The following is a 23188-nucleotide window of genomic DNA, read 5'->3' as shown; positions in this document are numbered from 1 at the left end:
TAAGACAAAGGAGCAGAATTAGGCCACTTGGCCCATCGAGTCTGCTCCGCCATTCAATCATGGCTGATATTTTCTCATCCTCATTCTCCTGCCTTCTCCCCATAACCCCTGATCCCCTTATAACATATAACATTACAAAACAAAATAAACCCAACACCAACACGTAAACCCACCCCCACCAACCTTCAGCCCCCCCAAGACGTTGATGGTAACCAGCTCCCCGAGATGTAGTATGAGCAAACCCCATCTTTTATGGAAGCCCTCACTCACTCCTCTTAAAGCGAATTTCACCTTTTCTAAGTACAACGAGCTCCATTAAATCCCTCACCCGCACCGAGGCACAGGGTGGAGAAGCTGACCTCCACCCCATCACAACCATTCTGCAAGGGACCTATGAGGCGAAGGCTAAAACATCTGCCCCCACTCCCGTCTGCAACTCCGGCAAGTCCAACACCCCAAATATGGCCCCCAAGGGACTGGGCCCCAAGTCCACATGCAAGATTGCCGACATGGTGCTGAAGATCGACTTCCAAAGTTTCTCCAACTTCGGGCAGGACCCGAACATATGTACGTGATTGGCTAGGCCACTCCCACACCGCTTACAAATGTCCTCCATCCCCTCAGACAGCCGGCTCATCCTCGACTTTGTCAGGTAAACTCTGTGTAGCACCATTAGTTGTATCAACCTCAGCCTTGCACACCAGGTCGAGGCATTCACCCTCCGCAGTACTTCACACCAGAATCCATCCTCCAGTGTCATCCCCAACTCCTCCTCCTTTTTAGCCTTCACCCCCTCCCTTATCCTCCTCCAAAGTCCTCCCAGTGCAAACCGCTTTTCCAAAAACAAGTCCTTCATCTCCATCATCCCTCGTTCCTCCCATCCTGAGTGTAACACCTGACTCACCCAGCCCTTCCGAAACCTGGTCCTTCACCCTCAGGTGGGTCTGTTGCAGCAGCACCACATCGGCTTTCAAGCTCTTCAACTGCGAGAAAACTCTCGCTTACTTTACCAGTCCACCAGCCCCCGCATGTTCCACGTCACCACCTGGACCTGGGGTCTCTCACCCCCCTCCTCCTATCAGTCATAGCCACTACTCCTGGCCCTGTCCAGCAGGTGAGACCCAACCCTGCCCCTAGTCACCGTCAACCCCCTTCCCCTCCCCCTTACCAGAAACCCCCAGCCACTTCATCTTGAAACCAGTATTGTCCCCAACCCCACAACTCCCAGGCCCATTGTATCCTGTCCATATTTTCCAATGACCACAACCCCTCCCCCCACCTCGCTCCCATTTAGAAACATAGAATTTACAGTGCAGAAGTAGGCAGGCATTCAGCCCATTAAGTCTGCACTGGCCATTGGAAAGAGCTCCCTACTTAAGCCCGCATCTCCAACCATATCCCCATAACCCAGTAACCCCACCGTACCATTTTGAACACTAAAGGCAATTTAGCATGGCCAATCCACCTAACTTTCATATCTTTGGACTTGCTAGCCAACTCATGTTTGCCAGCGAGGTAGCCCCCGCCAGAGCCCCCTCCTCACATAGAAAAAACAGCATCCATCAAGGTGAACTGTCGCTGTGCTGCGATGAGGTCTCTTCCAATCCCTTCAACGCCTCTCCTTGATCCCACACCTCCATCAATGTCTTTGCCAGAGCCTCCTTCATCGGGGCAAGAGTCTCATCCAACCACTCCTTCAGCGATATCATCATCTCTTTGCGATGCTTATCAAAGTGCTTAGAAAACACCCGCTCAAACCTCCCCGCCATCACTTCGGCCAGCTTATCCACCGTAATGGACGCGCTCCCACTCGACAAGCCTACACCCACCATCTTCCCTCATGATCGACTCCCCTCTGAACTCGCTGGCAGACTTTCGCTCGCCCCCTTTTTAACCTGATTCTTTTTCTGGATTTTCGACATCCTTTGGCTGCCTTAGACTTTCCTACAATAAATCATATCAAAATCTCTCAAAATAAACTGGGTGCAAAGGGCCCAAAACCAAAAACTGTAGCAGGAGCCACCCAATGTGCGACCTCTACCTACATGTTGCCACCAGATGTTCCCAGTATCGTCCATTCTATTAATGGTGAAGAGTGGGGGAAGACGTTTTATTACAATTTCTGAGTCTTCCAGCTTGCACTATACACCACCTCTTCTGACTCAAGTTCACTATAAAAAAATGTTGTTTAATATAAAAGGTAAAATGGATGCAGAAATAGTCAGGCCAGAGGTGGGCACTTGTGAAAACATTCAGAGGGAGAATCAATCTGTGAGTACTTGTGATGCTAGCATAAAACCCAACCATAAATTTGGAAGGGGCATTAATTGTTTTATTGGATTATACCCCAGAGCTGAGTATAATCAATTGATAGATCTACCATAATGAGTAGAGAACTTACTTTTGTTTTAATTTCTTTACCGAGCAAGTGATGGAACTTGTTACCACATGGAATAGTTGGCAAGAGTAGAGTAGATATGTTTAAGGGTAAGCTAGATAAATAGATTAGGTAAAAGGAAATAGAAGCGTTTGTCAGTCTGTGGAATTCTCATTCCCAGAGAGCAGTGGAGACAGGCAAGACCATTACATTTTTCTAAAGCTAAATTCGCTAAGATTCTTGATTGACAAAGGAGTTGAGGGTTTCATAGAATTTACAGTGCAGAAGAAGGCCATTCGGCCCATCGAGTCTGCACCGGCTCTCGGAAAGAGCACGCTACTCAAGGTCCACACCTCCACCCTATCCCCATAACCCAGTAACCCCACCCAACACTAAGGGCAATTTTTGGACACTAAGGGCAATTTATCATGGCCAATCCACCTAACCTGCACATCTTTGGACTGTGGGAGGAAACCAGAGCACCCGGAGGAAACCCACGCAGACACGGCGAGGATGTGCAGACTCCGCACAGACAGTGACCCAAGCCGGAATCAAACCTGGGACCCTGGAGCTGTGAAGCAATTGTGCTAACCACTATGCCACCGTGCTGGGTTATAGGAGTAGAGTTGAAATAGAGTTGAATCCACAAACAGATCAGCCATGATCTCACCAAATAGCAGAAGAAGCTTGAGGGGCTGAATGACCTACTCATGTTCTTAATTGTTATTTATTTTCTTGTGATATGCTGATGCACTTTTGGTAATAGCAAAGAAGGCATCTGTCATCTCCATTCATTAGCCTATTCTAAGGCCTGTTCAAGGCGAACAGCGGCTAGGAAGACGGGGGGAGGGGGTGAGGGGGGGTGGAAGACAAGGGAAGACACACATAAGAGAAGGAGGCAGAAGGGGAAGGGGAGGGAAGGGAAGCACAAAACAAAGCATGGGGATAAAGGGACGGGCCATGCATCAAACTAAAAGCCCCAGCAGAAAGAAGCGGAGCGCAATACAGGGTGCCCAGGGCAGACAGCAACACTAAGAGGAGAACTAAACTACAAATGAAGGGAAGGGAGTGAAGGGGGACCTCATGTACAGAACGGTGTAAATAAGACCCAAACTTGTTTGTAAAACCAGATACACAAGAGCTGTTTGCTACTCTGTAAAAACTGCTAAACAACAATAAAAATATATATTTTTAAAGTATAACTGAATTGCCGACTGAAACAAGATACAGCCCTTTCTAGCAGATTGAAAGGCTTCTATGGGGCAAACATTAAGGGCTGTAGTGACTTTGAGGGACACCACTGCGACCCCCTCCCGTCAGATCCAGGGAGAACCTTGTGCAAATTGCCATTGTGTAAATTATAGATGGTTGTGATGCATTTTGGATGAGAGGCTTTGAGACCATGATAAATAAAATAAATAACCTATATTGTCTCAAGTAGGTTTACATTAACACTGCAATGAAGTTACTGTGAAAAGCCCCTAGTCGCCACATTCCAGCATCTGTTCGGGTACACAGGTTTGGGGACGGTTTAATGGTCACACTCTGCCCGAAAAGTAGCTCGCCAAGGTGCAGCGTGGCTGATAAAAGCCGGGAGACCCCGCTCCCGGGATCTAACGGCGGCATTGCGATGTGAATCCTATCACTTTTTAGCAAATCTGCATTTTAAAGCGAGGCAGCCAGATTCCAGAGTTACCCGAGGCGTGGGATCAATCTCTTTCGCCTCGGAGACCTCGGGCGAGTGCCATTCAGTACTGGTCTCCACAAATTGGGATCAGATGGGACGGCGCTCGGGGTCTCCCAGGCGATCGGAGGCCCCCATGTGCAGCCCTTTTGGGCAGGTTGGCATCCTGGCACTGCTAGTGCCACATGGGCACCCAGGCACCGGCACCCTGGTACCCAGGTAATGCCATGTGGGTGCCAGCCTGTCACTGCCAAGGTGTCCCAAGTGGCACTGCCAGGGTGCCAAACTGGCATTTTTTTGCACAGATGTGATCGGGCCGGAGGTGCCCTGGTTGGCGGGTACGGGGGGGGGGGGGGGGGGTAGGGTGCAGCTGGGCATCCTCCCATAGAGCATTGGGGTTGGGGGATGTCAGGTTGGGGAGGGTCAGAGGTTGTACTATACTGAGGAGTTCCAGCGAGCGGAGCTTCGCCCTATACAAAACGGGGCTCCGTCGAAGCCCCTTATCAAACGTGAGTCGTGTTCCATAGCCTGGTGTTTGTTTCTCAGCGAACAGGTGGCTAAATGCGCTTGCTTTGGGATTTTGTTACCATTTAGTTGAATCACGCCCTCTATTTTTCAATCTCCTCTGACTAATTGGCTCCATATACACTACCTAGAATGCAAGAGGCACTGAGGTGATTTCACCCAAATGAAGGACAAGCGAGCCACATGGGATCGATCAATGGTTTTTCCACTGCCTTTTTCTCAGTGTGGATGTGGCTGCTTTCTTCCTTTGACACCTCTTAAATATTGTAGAAACCAAGTGGTCATTCTAGCTGCAGTTAACCCATAATTTAAAAAAAAATTTAGAGTACCCAATTCATTTTTTCCAATTAAGGGGCAATTTAGCGTGGCCAAATCCACCTACCCTGCACATCTTTGGGTTGTGGGGGTGAAACCCACGCAGACACGGGGGAGAATGTGCAAACTCCACACGGACAGCCACCCAGAACCAGCGGATCGAACCTGGGACCTCGGTGCTGTGAGGCAGCAGTGCTAACCACTGCGCCACTGTGCTGCCCTCAGTTAACCCACAAATGTCAGATCCATGGTGCTGCAGCTCCCACAAATGTTGGGCTACAATGTCGCCCTAGTTCACTTTTTTGTAAATGCTGGGATTTTCAGTGGAAACATCCACTGAAACTATGATTTTCCTTTAAAATGTACGTTACATTAAACAATAAATATCATAGATCGGAGGCACCTTCTCCCTTTAGCATTCAGAATAGTTTGGTAATCTTTCTCTTCCTCTGCCTGAAAGGAAATAAGTCCCTATTAAATAAATTATTCTGATCTAACCAGTTACCAGAAGGTTAGTTATAAATTGATATTGCTGCAATGTCTCTTTTGCAATTGTGCAAATATTACTGACTGGATGTAAATCCTGTATATTTGCTCTAATGCTTTAAGGCAGCATTTAACTACTGAAATGCTGTGCCTCTTCCACTGTCGGCCTCCAGTTCCAGAGAGCAACTGGACATTACCATGGTAACTGTCCTTATTTATGAATAGAGTTTGTTTAAACTCGGCTCTGTGGACCGCTGAGTGCGGCGAGCGCCCCGGCCCATTGACGTCAGGCACCGGCCCCTCCCCCCGGCCTCGGCCCCTCCCCCCGGGGGCCGCTGGGTGCCGCGCGCGCCCCGTGACAAAGACGTCAGGCTCAGGCCCCTCCCTCCAGCTCAGGCCCCTCCCTCCAGCTCAGGCCCCTCCCTCTGGGCGGGGGCGGGGCCGCTGAGTGGCCCGCGCGCAGCCTCGCGGGACTGTCGTCGCCCTGCCTCGGGCGCGGTTTCCATGGTGCTGTGGGTAAACAGACGCTTCCAGTCGATCGGCCCGGAGCAGCAGCCCTGCCGCCAAGATGGTGAGTGTCAGTGTGGAGCCGCGTCAAACAAAAACGCTCAGAGTTAGGCGGAGGAGCTGGAGTCGGCCCAGAGCTCAGAAACCGGCCTGGACAACACATCCTGCTCCCCGCCCCCCCCATCAACTTTCCCCCGACATCCACTTCCCTTCCCCCGACCCCCCCATACATAGAAAAACTGACTAAACAAATTAAGAAGGAATGAACTTGTATTTTATCACATCTTTCTGGGATCCCAAAAGATTTTGACCTATGCACCAACATGTCGCTATATTTTGGATGTTACACGATTCCCACAAACAGCAAAGGGATAAATGACTTGATAATCCGTTTAGTGATGTTTGTTGAATTATACCAGGCAACCGCATTCCCCAGCACTACACTCATTTATCAGCTAGGTTATGACTTCAAGCCTCAAAGTTGAACTTGAACTTTCAACCTTCTGGTGCAAAGGCAAAGACTGCCACCAATGGAGTCAAGATGACACTTGCTATTGCATTTTGGTAGCAATCCTCCCTGTAAAGTGAAAATCTCAGGGGGGAATGGCGGCAAGGTGGCTAGCACTGCTGCCTCACAGCGCCATGGACCCGGGTTCAATTCCAGCCTTGGGTGACTGTGGTGTTTGCACTTTCTCCCTGTGTCTGCGCGGGTTTCCTCTGAATGCTCCGGTTTCCTCCCACAGTCCAAAGATATGTAGGTTAGGTGGATTAGCCCCGCCAATTGCCCCTTAGTCTCATGGCGCCGAGGACTTGGGTTCGATCCCGGCCCCAGGTCACTGTCCGTGTGCAGTTTGCACATTCTCCCTGTGTCTGCGTGGGTCTCACCCCCACAACCCAAAAAGATGTGCAGGGGAGATGGCCATGCTAAATTGCCTCTTAATTGGAAAAAAATAGCTGGGTACTCAAAATTAAAAAATAACTAAATAAATTGTCCCCTAGTGTCTAAAGGGTTAGGTGGGTTTGCGGAGGAGTGGACCTAGGTAGAGTGCTCTTTCGGAGGATCAGTGCAGAATGGCCTGCACTGCAGTGATTCTATGAATTAGTACATTTTTTAAAAAGGTGTACAATTCTTAAATGTTACAATAAATGACATGCCTATGAATGTTAGAAGTTTAAATGTGTATTGAGATGTGTAAAATGTTCAAACGCTGGAATTTACACGATTTTAATGAGGAAAAGATTTGAACGCCATAATATTTTCTGTGCCTTAATTCCTCTTAGACTTTGTTTATTTGTATCTCTAATAAAAATAATGGGCCCGATCCTCTGGCCATGCTGCGCCGCTGCGCCAGAAAAACAGCTCCCGGCAGCCAGTGAAAGCTGGGAGATCCCGCTCCAGGGACCTACCCGGCTTGCAATGCCTCATGAGATTCGACGCAATCTCACAAATCATTGCAAGGGGAATCAAAGAAAAGTACAGTACAGGAACAGGCCCTTCGCCCCTCCAAGCCTGCGCCGACCATGCTGCCCATCTAAACTAAAATCTACACTTCTGGGGTCCATATCCCTCTATTCCCACCCTATTCATGTATTTGTCAAGATGCCCTTAAACGTCACTATCGTCCCTGCGTCCACCACCTCCTCCAGCAGCGAGTTCCAGGCACCCACTACCCTCTGTGTAAAAAAACTTACCTCGTACATCTCCTCTAAACCTTGCCCCTCGCACATTACACCTATGCCCCCTAGAAATTGACCCCTCTACCCTGGGAAAAAGTCCCTGACTATCCACTCTGTCTATGCCCCTCAGAATTTCGTAGACCTCTATCAGGTCACCCCTCAACCTCCTTTGTTCCAGTGAGAACAAACCAAGTTTATTCAACCTCGCCTCAGAGCTAATGCCCTCCATACCAGGCAACATCTTGGTAAATCTCTTCTGCACCCTCTCTAAAGGCTCCACATCCTTCTGGTAGTGTGGCGACCAGAATTGAATACTATACTCCAAGTGTGGCCTAACTAAGGTTCTATACAGCTGCAACATGACTTGCCAATTTTTATACTCAATGCCCCGGCTAATGAAGGCAAGCATGCCTTATGCCTTCTTGACTACCTTCTCCACCTGTGTTGCCCAAAATGGCCGGGATCAGTTTTTGGCAAATTTGCATATTAGGGTGAGGCCATAAGCCATACTCTAATGTGCAGATTTTGCCTGGGGAACCTCGGGCAAGCGCTGTTTCGCACTGGCCCCTACAAACGGGGACCAGATGAAAGGGCACTCGTGAGGGTCTCCAAGGGGATCAGCGGTCCCAAGCTGCATTCCCTTTGGGCAGGATGGTGCCCTGGCACTGGTGTCACCTGAGCACCCTGGCAGTGCCAGCTGGGCACACTGGCAATGCCACCTGGGTGCCAGCCTGGCAATGCCAAGGTGCCTGGGTGGCACTGCCAGCAGCATTGACAGGGTGCCAGGTTGGCACCACCAGGGGTGTTTTGGGGGGCCGTGGGGGACAGCCCATGTTGCGTCCTGGCTGAGGGAAGGTTGTTTTTTTTTTTTTTAGTGCCTCGGAGATTGGGCCGCCATTTAAAAATCGTGTCCCGATCTCTTGTTACAATGGGGAGTTGCGGCGAGCATAGCTCTCCATTGTAAAAAACGGGGCTATGTGCAGCCTCAGCTGCCCGTTCCCTGTTTAGGTCCTTCATTCAAAACGAGTCGCGTTGAATAGCCATGTGTTTCTCGACACTGTGACTGCCAGGAAACACATGGCTAAACGTGCTCGCTCGGGAACTTTGGTCCCTTTTGGGAAGACCGGGCCCAATATCTTGAAGCTGCCTTTTTATCTGTAATTTTCATGCATACATACAAACATACGAATTAGGAGTAGGTTATTCAGATCATTGAGCCTGCTCCGCCATTCAATAAGATATGGCTGATCTGTTTGTGGCCTCTTCATGCCTTAGTGAGATTTAAAAACATTTCTTTAAGATGTTGAGATCTTGTTACTGTAACTCTGGGGGAATGATAGGTCATTCTGGTGCCTGTTTGTTGGGGTTTAAAAAAAAGGCTGTCGTCGAAGTTCGTAGACGAGAGTCGCTCATGGCCGCCACCGGAAGTCTTTGTCACTGTAACTCCATTCCACCTGTATCTTAATCTTTAGGTAGAGATACAGAGGCATAAGTGAGCCGATTGTATGCATCATGGTACCACATAGAATAGAGTACCAACAATGCAGAAGGAGGCCACTCGGCCCATTGAATCTTCACTGACCCTCTGTAAGAGCACCCTACCTAGGCCCACTCGCCCGCTCCATCCCCGTAACTACACCCAACATCTTTGGACACCTAAGGGACAATTTAGCTTGACCAATCCACCAAACATTTTTTTAAATACCCAATTATTTTTTTCCAATTAAGGGGCAATTTAGCATGGTCAATTCACCTACCCTGCACATCTTTTGGCTTGTGGGGGTGAGACCCATGCAGACAATCCACCTAACCTACACATCTTTTGGACTGTGGGAGGAAACCGGAGCACAAGGGGGAAACCCATGCAGACAGTCACCCAAGACAGGATTGAACCCGGTCCCTGTTGCTGTGAGGTAGCAGTGCTAACCACTGCTGCCCGAAAAATCTACACATGTCTAGAAGCATTCATGTTTAGAATGTGATAGTTCTGCTACAGTACACATTGTAAGTAAAGTCCCCACAGTCTCTGATGACCATAGGCTGTGTTCCCCTTTGAGCAGGAGAGTTGACTGGTGGTGATTTAACCTGAAGATCACCACACTTTGGGCGAGGGAAAGATATAGGAGCAGAATTAGGCCATTTGGCCCATCGAGTTTGCTCTGCCATTCTACCATGGCTGATATGTTCCTCATCTGTTACCTTCAGACTAGAGCTGGATTGCAAAATTAGCCTGAGCATATCCTCCCCAGAACACATGACCTAGGAGCAGGAGTAGGCAATTTAGCCTCCCGAGCCTAAACACCTTGAATGTGATCATGGCTGATCTCATCCTGGCCTCAACTCTCTTGTCTTGCCTGTTCTCCAACCCATTGCCAATCATGAATAACCTCTGAACAGTACAGGAATTGAACCCACACTTTTGGCCTCACTCTGCATCACAACTGAGCTAAACTGACCCTATTGATTGATTGATCAAAAATCAGGGTCAGCTTGCAAATGGGATGTACCTTAAGCAGATTGAAAACTATGAACTTTGTGGAGTAAGGGAATTTGCGGCTCCATTTGTTGTAAAAAATATTTACCCACTATTATTTTGTAAAATTATTGGCAGCATTAACCAACCTGTTGCCAAAAGTATGAAAAGAAGCAAAACTGCTCAATCTAAATAGTAAGAGTGGTGATCTCAGAAAACAGTATATTCTTGGTCTTAGAGTAAACATTACCAATCCTACTGAGAGTTTTTATTTGCTTTAATTATGTATAGCAAAAAAAACATGATACTAACAAAAGTTTTCATTTAACAGGCGCCCAAAAAGAAGAAAGGGAAAGGAAGCAAGAAGGCAAAAACACCAACTGTGATCGATGGCCTTTCTACAGATGCAATGTCCAAGGAACAGGTAAAGTTCTTCTATTCCATGAAAATGAAGATTATGCATGATCTATATCTGTGGTGCATTTAGTCAGCATGTTGCAAAAGGTTGGTGGTTTGAGCTCATCTAGGGATGGGTCCTTTGAATTTATTTTAAGTTAATTTTCTAAAGAGCCAGAGGGGGGGATGAGACATTGTTTTACAATTCAGTAGTAACTTCCAAAAGGGAATTGGATAAATACTTGAGGAAAAAACTGCAGTGTGGTGAGAAAAGAGCATTAATGGGATAGTTTGTTTTCATCTTTGAGCCAAATAGCTTCCTGTTCTCTATGATTCTATATCTGTAGAGTGCTTCATGGTTCGCAGGTTTCAGCTGAAAAACTAATTATTCTTTTGTACACAGTTGGAGGAACACATTGTTCGGCTGCGTGAAGAACTTGACAGAGAACGAGAAGAGCGGAACTACTTTCAGCTTGAACGTGACAAAATCCACACTTTCTGGGAGATTACAAAGCGGCAGCTGGAGGAGAGAAAGTCAGAATTAAGAAACAAAGACCGAGAAATGGAGGATGCAGAGGAACGACACCAGGTGGAAATTAAGGTAATAGGCCTAATTTGGCAATATTACTGCAGATAGGTTCTTAAACCTGTTCCGCTACTCAGTTAGATAATAGTTGTGAAGTAAACATGCAGGGCATTCAGTTGGCTTCATGACAGGTTTGCGTCGTTGGCCAGTGTGGGGAATGAACCCACGACCTTGGCGTTATTAGCACCTTGCTCTAACCGTGCGAGCTAACTGACCAGAGTTAGATCATAGTTGACCCTGCATAACCTGCTGGTGTTCCACAACCTTCATCATCTTTACCCAACAAAAATCTATCCTAGTATGGTTATAAAACGGAAATAGGCTATTTGTGCTGGCTTTCTGCAAGAGTAACTCAGCTTGCCCCACTCCCCGCTCTTGTGTCATGCCCTGCAATTTCTTTCTCTTCAGGTGCTTACTCAATTTTACTTTGAAAGCTCTGATTGTCACTGCTTCTCTCACCCTCTCAGGTAATACACTCTGGATCCTAATCACTCCTGCGTAAAAAGATTTTTCTTCATGTCACTGTTGGTTTGCTGTCTTCAGATTTTCTTCTGTCAGTGGGAAGTTTCCCCCTATCTACTTGTCCAAACGCCTCATGATTTTGAACATCTCTAAAAAAACTTCTTTCAACTTCTCTTCTCGAAGGTAAACAATCCCAGCTTCTCCAATCTGTCCATTTTACTGAAACTCCTCAAAACTGAAACTATTGTAAATCTTTGCACTCATTCTAAAGTCTTCACATCTTTTCTGAAATGTGGTGACCAAAATTGGACACAGAACTCCAGTTGAAGCTAAACCAGTGCTTTATAAAGGTTCATTGTAACCTCCTTGCTCAATCTCAATCTTTAGTTATGAAAATCCAATTGACCAAAGATCCACAGCCTAGAGCAAGATCTAGATTTCCACCAAAGATGATGCAAAAAAAGTTTCCTGATTTCACATCTACTTAGCTTGGCTCTCTTAGAACTATAGAAAAGTTATGGTGCAGAAAGAAGCTATTCAGCCCATCGTGGCTGTGCCAGCCAAAAAAAAGACTCATTTTAATCCCACTTCATGCCCCTGGTCTGTAACCTTGCAGGTTACAGCACTTTAGATGCAGATCCAGGTACCTTTTGTTTTGGTACCGTGGTACCTTTTAAATGAATTGATCAGTTCAGCCTCAGCCACCATCTTAGATAGTGAATTCCAGATGCCCACCATCCCTGGGTGTAAACGTTTTTCCTCATGTCCCCTCTAATTCTTCTACCAATCACTTTAAATCTTGCTGCCTGGTAATTGACCCCTCTCAGCTAGTGGAAACAAGCCTTTTCGTCTCGCCCCATCTAGGCCCTTCATAATCCCGAACACTTCTTGTTCTGAATTCCTCCATTAGTTGCTTTTGTCATTTATAATTTTAAACATCACAATTTAATCATCGGTCAGCCCTCTAAATTCAAGGAAGTGCAAACTAATTGTATGCATCCTGTTTAAATCCTGCTGTAATTCTAGTGAATCTGTAGAGCACCTCTTCCAAAAAGCCAATATATCTTTCCTAAGAGTTGGTGCCCAACACTCGAACCAGAATTCCAACTCTCTTAAGATAAAGGCTACTTTTTGTTTTATAAAGGCTTCTGTTAAATTAATCAGTTGAATTACTTTTTGTAGTCCATGCACATGTGTTATGTGATTGGTGTACATGGGCATTTAAATTCCTTTCGCTCCTCCACTGTTCCTATCGTCTCACCATTGAAAATGGTTTGAATTTGATTTTCTCAGATTGAAAATGAATAGTCTAATTGAAAATAGATAATCTCTCACTTTCGCTCTTTGAACTCCATCTGCTATAGGTTTACCCACTCACTAATTCGGCCAATGTCGTTTTGCAACATCCTGTTCCATCTACACATCTTATTGTGCCTTCTAACTTAAGAGTTGTCTGAAAATTTGGACATAAGCTCTCTCTTCCATTATCCAAGTCATTAATCTTTATAAAGCTTGTATTCTTTCTAAGGGCCGGTGCGGACTCGATGGGCCGAAAGACCTCTTCCTGCACTGTAAATTCTACGATTCTATGAAAAGCGGATGCACAGTACAAATCCCTGGTCATCAACATTTGCCACATCCTGTCAAACATCTATTTTTAAGCCATGTCACAAGGTTGCAAACTAGATTAACCAGACACGACCTATCCATTACAAATCCATGTTGAATTTCTTTGATCAGTGGACTTGTTCAGTTGTTCTGTCACTGATGATAGATTTGAGTAACTTTGCACAATTGATGTTAAATGGGCAGGTCTGTTATTACCAAGAATCTCATTCGCTGCCTTCCTTCTTAAGTAATGGAATGGGTTGTACAATATTCCAATCCAATGGTGCATTTCTTGAATCTCAAGACCATTGCAAAGTGACAGCTAATACATCTGAAATTCTTCGCCTATTGTTTTTAATGGGGTGCAAACCAACCTCACCTGGAAATTTGTAGACGTTTAGTCTCATTATTTTCTCCATTACCATTTTGTTTACTTGCGGGACTGTCATATGAGGAGAGATTGACTAGGTTGGGATTGTTCTCGCTGGAGTTCAGAAGAATGAGGGGGGGAACTCATAGAGACTTATAAAATGTTAACGGGACTAGACAGGGTAGATGCAGGGAAGATGTGACCAATGATGGGTATGTCCAGAACCAGGGGTCACAGTCTGAGGATTCAGGGTAAACCATTTCGGACAGAGATAAGGAGGCATTTCTTCACACAAAGAGTGGTGAGCCTGTGGAATTCATTACCACAGGAAGTAGTTGATGCTAAAACTTTGAATATATTCAAGAGGCGGCTGGATATAGCACTTGGGGAGAATGGGATCAAAGGCTATGGGGAGAAAGCAGGATTAGGCGATTGAGTTGGATGATCAGCCATGATCGTGATGAATGGTGGGGCAGGCTCAAAGGGCCAAAAGGCCTCCTCCTGCTCCTATCTTCTATGTATCTATGTATTCAATCCACTAAATTCCTCCTTTTGACTTAGTATTTTGGTACTCTTGTACTGTCAATATTTTGCCTTCTTCCTCCACTGTGAAAATGATACTGTACCCATTTAACAAGTCTGCTATCTCCTTATTATCTGCAATAGTCTCACTTCCTTCTGTTTCTTTTTTAAAAATATTTTTCTATTCTCCTTTTTTACATTTTCTCCCAAATTTACACTCAACAATAAAAAATAATCAGTAACGAATGTAATGTCAATCCCCATATCAATAACAACGATCCCATCCTCCCACCAAACCCCCAGACATTAGCCCGCATGTTAACATAAACAAATGACAAAGAGGAATCAGGAATCACCCTTAGTCATCATTAATACATACAGTCCCCCCCCTCCCAACCGCCTCCCCCCTAATGTTCGATGTGATCCAATTCTCGAAAGTGCACAATGAATAATGCCCATGAATTGTAGAATCCGTCCATCCTTCCCCTCAGTTCAAATTTGACCTTTTCAAGAGTCAAGAATTCCAGCAGGTCCCCCCGCCACACCAGGGCAGAGAGGTTGATCTCCACCCTAACAGGATCCGCCTTCGGGCGATCAACGAGGCGAAGGCTACAACAGCTGCCTCCATGCCCGTTTCCAACACCGGCTGGTCCGACACCCCGAATATGATCACTCGAGGGCCCGGGTCCAGTTTCACGTGCACCACTTTAGAGATTACCCTAAACACCTCCTTCCAGTAATCCTCCAGCTTTGGACAGGACCAAAACATATGCACGTGGTTTGCTGGGCCCCCTCCGCAACGTTCACATACATCTTCTACCCCCTCAAAGAGCCGGCTCATCCTCGCCATTGTAAGGTGCGTTCTATACACCACCTTCAGCTGTATCAGCCCCAACCTCGCACACGAGATGGAGGCGTTCACCTTCCGGAGCACCTCACACCAGAACCCCTCCTCCATACCCTCTCCCAACTCTTCCTCCCACTTTGCCTTGATCCTTTCTAGCGGCGCCTTCTCCTCCTCCAAAATAACTCCGTAAACCGCCGATACTACCCCCTTCTCCAGTCCCCCTGTCGTCAGCACCTTCTCCAGCAATGTGGAAGTCGGCTCTACTGGGAAGCTCTGTATCTCCCTTTCTGGCAAAGTCTCGAACCTGCATGTATCTAAATATTTCCCCTGCTCCAGCCCATACTTCGCTCCCAGCTCCTTCAATCCTGCAAAACGACCCCCAAGAAACAAATCTTTTAGTGTCCTAATTCCTTTCGCCTCCAATCTCCGAAAATTTCCATCCCGCTTCCCTGGCTCAAATCTATGGTTCCCCTGAATCGGCATTTCACTTGACCCTGGCCCCAACCCGAAGTGCTGTCGAAACTGCCGCCAAATTTTCAACAAAGCTATTACTATCGGACTCCCTGAGTATCTCCCCGGGGCTGTCGGGAGCGGTGCTGTCGCTAGCGTCCTCAATCCCCACCCCCTACCCAAACTCTCCTCCATTCTGACCCATTGGGAATCAACCCCTCTGACCCAGCTCCGTACCTTCTCCACATTCGCCGGTCAGAATAATACATCAGGGGCGGGATTCTCCGACCCCCCGCTGGGTCGGAGAATCGCCGGGGGCTGGCGTGAATTCCGCCCCCGCCGGTTGCCGAATTCTCCGGCACTGCATATTCCCGCTGGTCGGCGAAACCCCCCCCCCCCCCCCGGCAATTCTCCGGTCCGCGATGGGCCGAAGTCCCGCTGCTGGAATGCCAGTCCCGCCGGCGAGAATCAAACCACCTCTCTTACCGGCTGGACCAGGCGGCGCGGGCGGGGTCCTGGGGGGGGGGGGGGGGGGGGGCGGGTGCGGGTGATCTGGCCCCGGGGGGGGTGCCCCACGGTGGCCTGGCCCGCGATCGGGGCCCACCGATCTGTGGGCGGGCCTGTGCCGTGAGGGCACTCTTTTCCCTCCGCCTCGGCCACAGCCTTCACCATGGCTGACGCGGAAGAGACAACCCCCCCTGCGCATGCGCGGGGATGACGTCAGCAGCCGCTAACGCTCCTGTGCATGTGCGGACTTCCGCCGGCCGGCGAAGTCCTTTTGGCCCCTACTGGCATGGCGCCAAAGGCCTTTCCCGCCGGCCGGCGGCACGCCAAGCACTCCGGCGCAGACCTAGCCTCTCAAGGTGAGGGTTTGGCCCCGAAATCCGCACCTTTGGGGCGGCCAGATGCCGGAGTGGCTCCCGCCACTCCATCCCGCCGGGAGCCCCCCCCCCGCCAGGTAGGGGAGAATCCCGGCCCAGGTTCGGAAGACCCAAACCCCATGCCTGCCTTCCTCTCTGTAGCACCTTTTAAATTTTGGCCACCTTCCCTCCCCATGTGAACGAGACCGCCTTCTGTTTCTAATAGGTTCATATTCCAATTCACCACTTTTTAAAAATTTGGTTAAAAAAACATTCATGTCCTTTGCAAATTGTCTTAGTTTTGTGCTAGTTTTGTATCATTATAAAAATACTTCTTTGAATTACTCCCACAGTTTTTTAATGGCTAAACCTAAAGATAGACCAGCCCAGTTTAGTACGGTAAATTTATTTCTTCTTTATTTGTGGTTTGTCATACTTGAACTGAAAACCTTTTGCTTGTGATTCTTCTTTCTCCTTCTTGAACCAAGCGTCAAATTCAATCATATCATGGCCACTATTTGCAAGATGCTTTCTTCACACCACCACATTGTTCACTACTTCTGGTTTCATTACTGTTCACTAAATCCAGCATGGTCTTCTTTCCTCTTTGCTCTAAGATAGATTATTACAGAAAACTGTCCCAAACACATTCTAGAAATTAAGTGCTTACTTAATTTTTATTTTAAAAAAAAGTTTTTTTCCAATTAAGGGGCCATTTAGCATGGCCAATCCACCTACCCTGTACATCTTTGGGTTGTGGGGGCGCGACCCATGCAGACACGGGGAGAATGTGCAAACTCCACACGGACAGTGACCTGGGGCCAGGATCGAATCCAGGTCCTCAGCGCCGTGAGGCAGCAGTGCTAACCACTGCACCACTGTGTCGCCCTAATTCAATGCTTACTTCAGATGCTGAGGGCGGGATTCTCCGAAATGGAGACAGTGTCCGCGCCATTGTGAACGCCGTCACATTTCATGACGGTGCGAAACTGGCGTGGGCACTACCGAATCTGGCCCCTACAGGGTGCCAGCACGGTGCTGGAGCGGTTCACGCCGCTCCAGCTTCCTTTCCCGGCGCCAACTGGGCGCCGTGCCAACCCGTGCATGTGCAGTGGCGCCGCACCAACTCGTGCATGTGCAGTGGCGCCGCGCCAACTCGTGCATGTGCAGTGGCGCCGCACCAACCCGTGCATGTGCAGTGGCACCGTGCCAACCTGTGCATGCGCAGTGGCGCCGCGCCAACCTGTGCATGAGCAGTGGCGCCGTGCCAACCCGCGCATGCACAGGGGACTTCCTCAACGCGCCGTCCCCAACCCAATATAGCGCGGGGGTTCAGGGGCCGGTCGCGTAACAAAATAGGGCCGGGACTGGAGAGGCCGGTCCGCCAATCGCTGGGCCCCGATCGCGGGCCAGACCCCATCGGAGGCCCCCCCCGGTGAAGGAGCCCCACTCCCCCCAACCCCCCCCCACAGGCTGCCCCTCGACCCTGCATGCAGAGTTCCCGCCGGCTGCGGGCTGGTGTGGACAGTGGAGGTGGGACTCTGCCGTTTCCGCGCGGACAGTCGGCCCATCAAGGCCGGAGAATCGGTGGCCTGGCTGCGGACAGCGGCCCGGCCCGGCACTGCGTCAAACGCGCCAACGCAAATGGCGCCGCATCTCCGCTCCTCGGAGAATCACTGCCGGCATCGCGGCGTGGTTGCGGCAATTCTCCGGCCAGGCGCGGGTCTCGGAGAATCCCACCCTATTTCTCCCACATCAGGGAAATTATCTCTTATTCCAAAAACACATTCAATATTCCGGGTTATAGGACTTGTCAGGCGAGACAGGGAAGAGAGTAAAAGAGGAGACAATGGGCTCGATCCAACTAAATGGGAACAAAGTCCCATAGCGAGTGCATTTAGCCATGTGTTTCCTGACGCTTGCAGTGCCAAGAAACACATGGCTAAATAACACGAGCCATATTGTATAAGGTGCCTCAGTGGGGAATGCATGGCCGAGACCGCAAATAGCCCCATTTTGTTTACTGAGGAGCTCTACTTGCCGAAACTGCACAGTGTAACGAGAGGACGGGACGCCATTTTTAAATGCCTTTTTTGAAGCAGTGCCAGGGCACCACCCTGCCCAAAGGGCATGCAGCTTGGGGCCTCCGATCACCAGGGAGACCCCAGATGCTCCACCCCAGGCAACATCCCGGTGAATCACCTCTGCACCCTCTCCAGTGAAATCACATCCTTCCTATAGTGAGGTGACCAGAACTGCACACAGTACTCCAGCTGTGGCCTAACCAAGGTTTTGTACAGCTCCGACATAACCTCCGTGCTCTTATAATCTATGCCATGACTGATAAAGACAAATGTCTCGTATGCCTTCTTAACTACCCTATTAACCTGCCCTGCTGCCTTCAAGGATCTGTGGACAAGCACCCAAAGACCCCTCTGCAAGGATCTGTGGATAAGCACCCAAAGACCCCTCTGCAAGGATCTGTGGACAAGCACCCGAAGACCCCTCTGTTCCTCTGAGCTCCCTCATGTCCTGTCATTCAATGAGTACTCCCTTGTCTTGTTACTCCTTCCAAAGTGCATCACCTCCATTTATCCAGGTTAAATTCCATCTGCCACTGACCTCCCAATCTGATCAACCTGTCTATATCTTCCTGCAAACTGAGATCTTCTTCCTCACTGTTAACCACCCTGCCAATCTTTGGAACCCCTGAAAGGACGATGGAAACAGAGGTAAATAGATTTTCGGTAAACAAGGAGGAAATGAGTTATCAGGGGTAGGCTGGATGCAGATTTGATGTTACTATCAGATCAACCATGATCTTATTATATGGTGGAGCAGGCTCGAGGGGCCAAATGGCCTACTCCTGCTCCTTGTTTGTATGTTCGCAAGACACTAAAGAGTCACCCTATCTGCAGTTTGCATTGGTATATCTTTCTTTGAAAATTGCAAATATTTTTACAAGTTCTGGATCAATTTTGATGAGTATCTTTCCACATATCCCAATGTGCATTCTTGAGAATAAATAACTCACTAGTTGGGTAGTGGTGGCCTGAGTTGTGAATCGTTTACGAGAAAATTTTCATAACAAGGTACAAGCTTTTGACATGAAGTGGTTCATAATGCATGGGTGAATTTTTAGAGACGGATCTAATAGACTAAAAGCAAATAGTTTCTTAGAAATATCAATTTTTCCTTTATTTTGCATTTTGTCCCAAGATGTTGGACACTGTCAGAACTACCTATTTATAACCCATCAGAGATGGGGCAAAAATACACTGCTGATCAAGTAGGTTCATCAGGAAGAAAATATTTTCACCAAATAGGAGTTTTTTCAAAATTGGAAATTACGATAGTTTGTATTTTCTTCTTTCCACAGGTCTACAAGCAGAAAGTGAAACATTTGTTGTATGAACATCAGAATAACCTTGCTGAATTGAAGGCAGAAAATACAGTAGCCATGAAACTGGACCAAAAAGAGCATCGTGACCAGGAGAATGATATTCATAATGATATCAGAAACCTGAAGGTGCAACTGAAGGAACAAGAGCTTTCCAATGAAAACATAGTGAAAACCTTGAAACTGGTACGTTTATGTAGGGGCAAAGATGAAGTCAGGTTAACAGAAGGTGCTTGTCTTTACAATTGGGCGAACACACTAACGTAGGAAAGCGATAGCCCATTGGAATGGCAAAAACTTCAATGTGCACTATCCTTGAAAATGGCACGGTAATCTCCAGTGGCCGAAGCTGCTTCGAGCCCGCTTCAAAATAGTTCCTGCAGGCCTCAGCGTAGTCAAACAGCATCAGATTCAGGGAGGCCTCACCCCCAGTTTTACTGCACAAGCTGCCATAAAGCATGTACGATTGAAGGGCTCGGTGAAACTGACAAGCCAGGGGATGGTAAGGATCCAACGTAAGTGGATGGGATTTGGGTGATCTGGAGGGTGGGGTCCGGGGATGCTGAATATCGTGGCAAAAGTTAGAAGAGGTTTCATTTCTTGTAACTTTATCTGAGTAACTAATAGCATAACCCTGGCAGAGCCACCCATAGTTGCGATTTAAATTGCTTTGTTAGATGGTTCCCAGCATAGCGCAATTGTGTCCCGGGAGGGATTCCCCAGCACATCTTTGGGGTATTCCCCAAATCTGATGCTGGGGAGCCAGGAAGTTATGGGCCATTACCAACATCGATTTCAGAAAGATATGGGGCGAAATTCTCCCCAAACGGCGCGATGTCCGCCGACTGGCGCCCAAAACGGCGCCAATCAGACGGGCATCGCACCGCCCCAAAGGTGCGGAATGCTCCGCATCTTTGGGAGCCGAGCCCCGACATTGAGGGGCTAGGCCTGCGCCGGAGGGATTTCCGCTGGCGCGGAAATGACATTCGGGGCGGCGCATGCGCGGGAGTGTCAGCGGCCGCTGACAGTTTCCCGCGCATGCGCAGTGGGGAGAGTCTCTTCCGCCTCCGCCATGGTGGAGACCGTGGCGAAGGCGGAAGGGAAAGAGTGCCCCCACGGGCACAGGCCCGCCCGCGGATCGGTGGGCCCCAATCGCGGGCCAGGCCACCGTGGGGGCACTCCCCGGGGTCAGATCGCCCCGCGCCCCCCCCAGGACCCCGGAGCCCGCCCGCGCCGCCTTGTCCCGCTGGTAAATACCTACTTTAATTTACGCCGGCGGGACAGGCAATTTCTCGGCGGGACTTCGGCCCATCCGGGCCGGAGGATTGAGCGGGCCCGCCAACCGGCGCGGCCTGATTCCCACCCCCGCCCAATCTCCGGTACCGGAGACTTCGGCAACCAGCGGGGGCGGGATTCACGGCGGCCAACGGCCATTCTCCGACCCGCTGGGGGGTCGGAGAATGACGCCCCTGGTCCCGCACATCAGCCTAATTTCTTTTTTGGCATGTGTGTATTGCTGGTAAGGCTAGCATTTAATGCCCATCTCTAATTACCCTTGAAATGGTGGGAAAAAAATTTGTGCCAAAAGACAGATGGCAGACTATTGGGCTGGAGTGGGGGAGGTATCAGAGTGTGATTCACTTGCCTTTCGAGTTCCATAAGTGACAATTTTGGGGTCACTGTACTTTTGATTTTTCAAAATGATTTTGACAAAATATTGTCATGGTGTGTAAGATTAAAATTTTGCTATGTATTGTGGAACTAAATTCTGAAAGTTATTTTGCTGAGCAAAGTATTTGAGAACCAGGAACCCAGTTTAAGTTCAAGGGTGTGAAAAGAAAAGAAATAGGAAATATTTGTTTTGCAGAAAAAATATTTGATTCATTAGGAAGTTGATAGAAAAATGGAATGCATTACCAACGGGATGGTGGAACAGAAGACACAGCAGGTTTAAAGATGGACTGGATTAATCTCTGCTCGCAGTTAAGATTCAGAGCTATTAGTTCTAGCATCACAGTTAGGAAAGTAATGGAAGGTTTGGACAAGTAGCTATAATGGACCAATAATCGCCTGCCCAAAACGTTTCTGTTACACTGTTTATTTTGATGGTGGGTGGTGGGGGATCTTCCTCCCATATTTTAATTCTGTGCTAAGTACCATTCCTTCAGTAAGCTACAGGAGTTCATATGCTTTCTATTTTAATAATACTCCAGTATACTGTCCCACAAGTTTATTGGATGTCGAAAGATCAAGTGAAGATAGTTGCATTAAATAGATTAACTGAAATCTATTTACACTGATGCAATTCGTAGATAAAATGAGAATATTGAAAATTCAGGAAATCCGAATTAGAAGGAGAAAATGCTGGAACCCCCCACAAGAAGTCCATTAGTAAGTGTAGACCCTTTACCCGAATCCATAGCAAGACTATCGATGTGTGTAGGCCCATCATCAAGGTTCCCATGAGTTTTTAATTAAGACCTCTTTTTTTCATATTCACTAACAGAAAAATGATGAAGAGATTACAAGATTGTGGAATGACTTTGAGAGACAAACACAAGGTTAGTCTGGCTTTTGTCAGCAGGAAGATTTTGAAATTAAAACTGCTCTAATCAAAGCTTTCAATCATGACTCTCACTAAACCCAAAGACTTATTTGAAAAACTGAGGCATGTGTTTTAAATTGCCAGTGGAAGAGGAGGACTTTTGTTAGTATAATTGAAAGCTGCCAAGGCAAAAGACTAGAATATGTAAGGAATATCCAAAAATAGATTGATGAGCACATTTTGGCGTATTCAATACTAATTGGGCCAGATGATAAACAGTTTAGGACTTAATTGGGTGTAGCGTACATCATGCTTGCTGCACAAAGTTTCAGCTGTAGTGTAGCCCAGAACATTAGCTTTCATTTATTTTTTGTGAATTTGTGAGGAGCAGGAGTGATTCTTTGGGCTCCACAAAAACTAGTGACATTGCAGCTAGGTCATTCCCATCTGAGAAGAGATCCACCTTAAACCAACATGAATCCTACTATTCAGACTTCCTTTGAATAGAATCCATAAAAAGGAGAAAAGCATGAAATTTGATAAACCTTTCTGTGCTTTCTAGCCTTTTCTAATTAATGTTTTTAGAATTTTTAGGACCACACTGCTGTTGGAAACATGACATGGCAAGACTTCACTCTGCCAACATGTCAGATAATCAGACCCTGTCCCAAATTTCAAGAATGGGGTCATTGAGATGGGTGGAGTGCGATTGTGGAGGTGCCTTCCTCGAGGAGGAGACAGAAAATTAGAGCGACAACTTTCTCCCTCTGATAGAGGGAGCTTGGGGCGTCTCATTTTTCACTCATCTCTTCAGCCTCTTTATCAATGTTTCCCATAAGAAAACCAATGCTAACTTTCTAAGAAAATGAATTCCTAACATGTTCAGAAGGATCTGCCCAAGTTTCCAAGTTTAATTCTTTCCTACCTACCTCTCACCAACCCCCGAACAAAGCATCCAGGGAATTTCACGTTCTATTGTCTGAAGTCATGTAGCAATTTTTAAAACTGAATTATTCAATTTCAAAAGTGAAAACTAGGGGTTATTTCCTTTTGCTCTATGTGGAGTTTGCACATTTCCCACCGTGTTTGCGTAGGTTT

General features: G+C 47.7%; 1 protein-coding gene across 1 annotated transcript in view; it reads left to right on the top strand.

Moving 5' to 3' along the window:
* Positions 1–5807: 5807 nt before the first annotated feature.
* Positions 5808–23188, top strand: part of gas8 (growth arrest-specific 8) — a 47230-nt gene continuing 29849 nt past the window's right edge. Inside the window, exons 1-5 of the mRNA XM_072518031.1 lie at positions 5808–5958; positions 10376–10468; positions 10844–11041; positions 19525–19731; positions 22052–22106. Of these exons, the coding sequence (XP_072374132.1) occupies positions 5956–5958; positions 10376–10468; positions 10844–11041; positions 19525–19731; positions 22052–22106 (556 nt within the window). The 5' untranslated portion in view covers positions 5808–5955. The remainder of the gene's footprint in view (positions 5959–10375; positions 10469–10843; positions 11042–19524; positions 19732–22051; positions 22107–23188) is intronic.

The sequence above is a fragment of the Scyliorhinus torazame genome, chromosome 10, assembly GCF_047496885.1.
Source record: "Scyliorhinus torazame isolate Kashiwa2021f chromosome 10, sScyTor2.1, whole genome shotgun sequence".
NCBI lineage: Eukaryota > Metazoa > Chordata > Chondrichthyes > Carcharhiniformes > Scyliorhinidae > Scyliorhinus > Scyliorhinus torazame.
The sequence above is the reverse complement of the archived record's forward strand: the minus strand, read 5'-3'. Positions and strand labels throughout refer to the sequence as shown.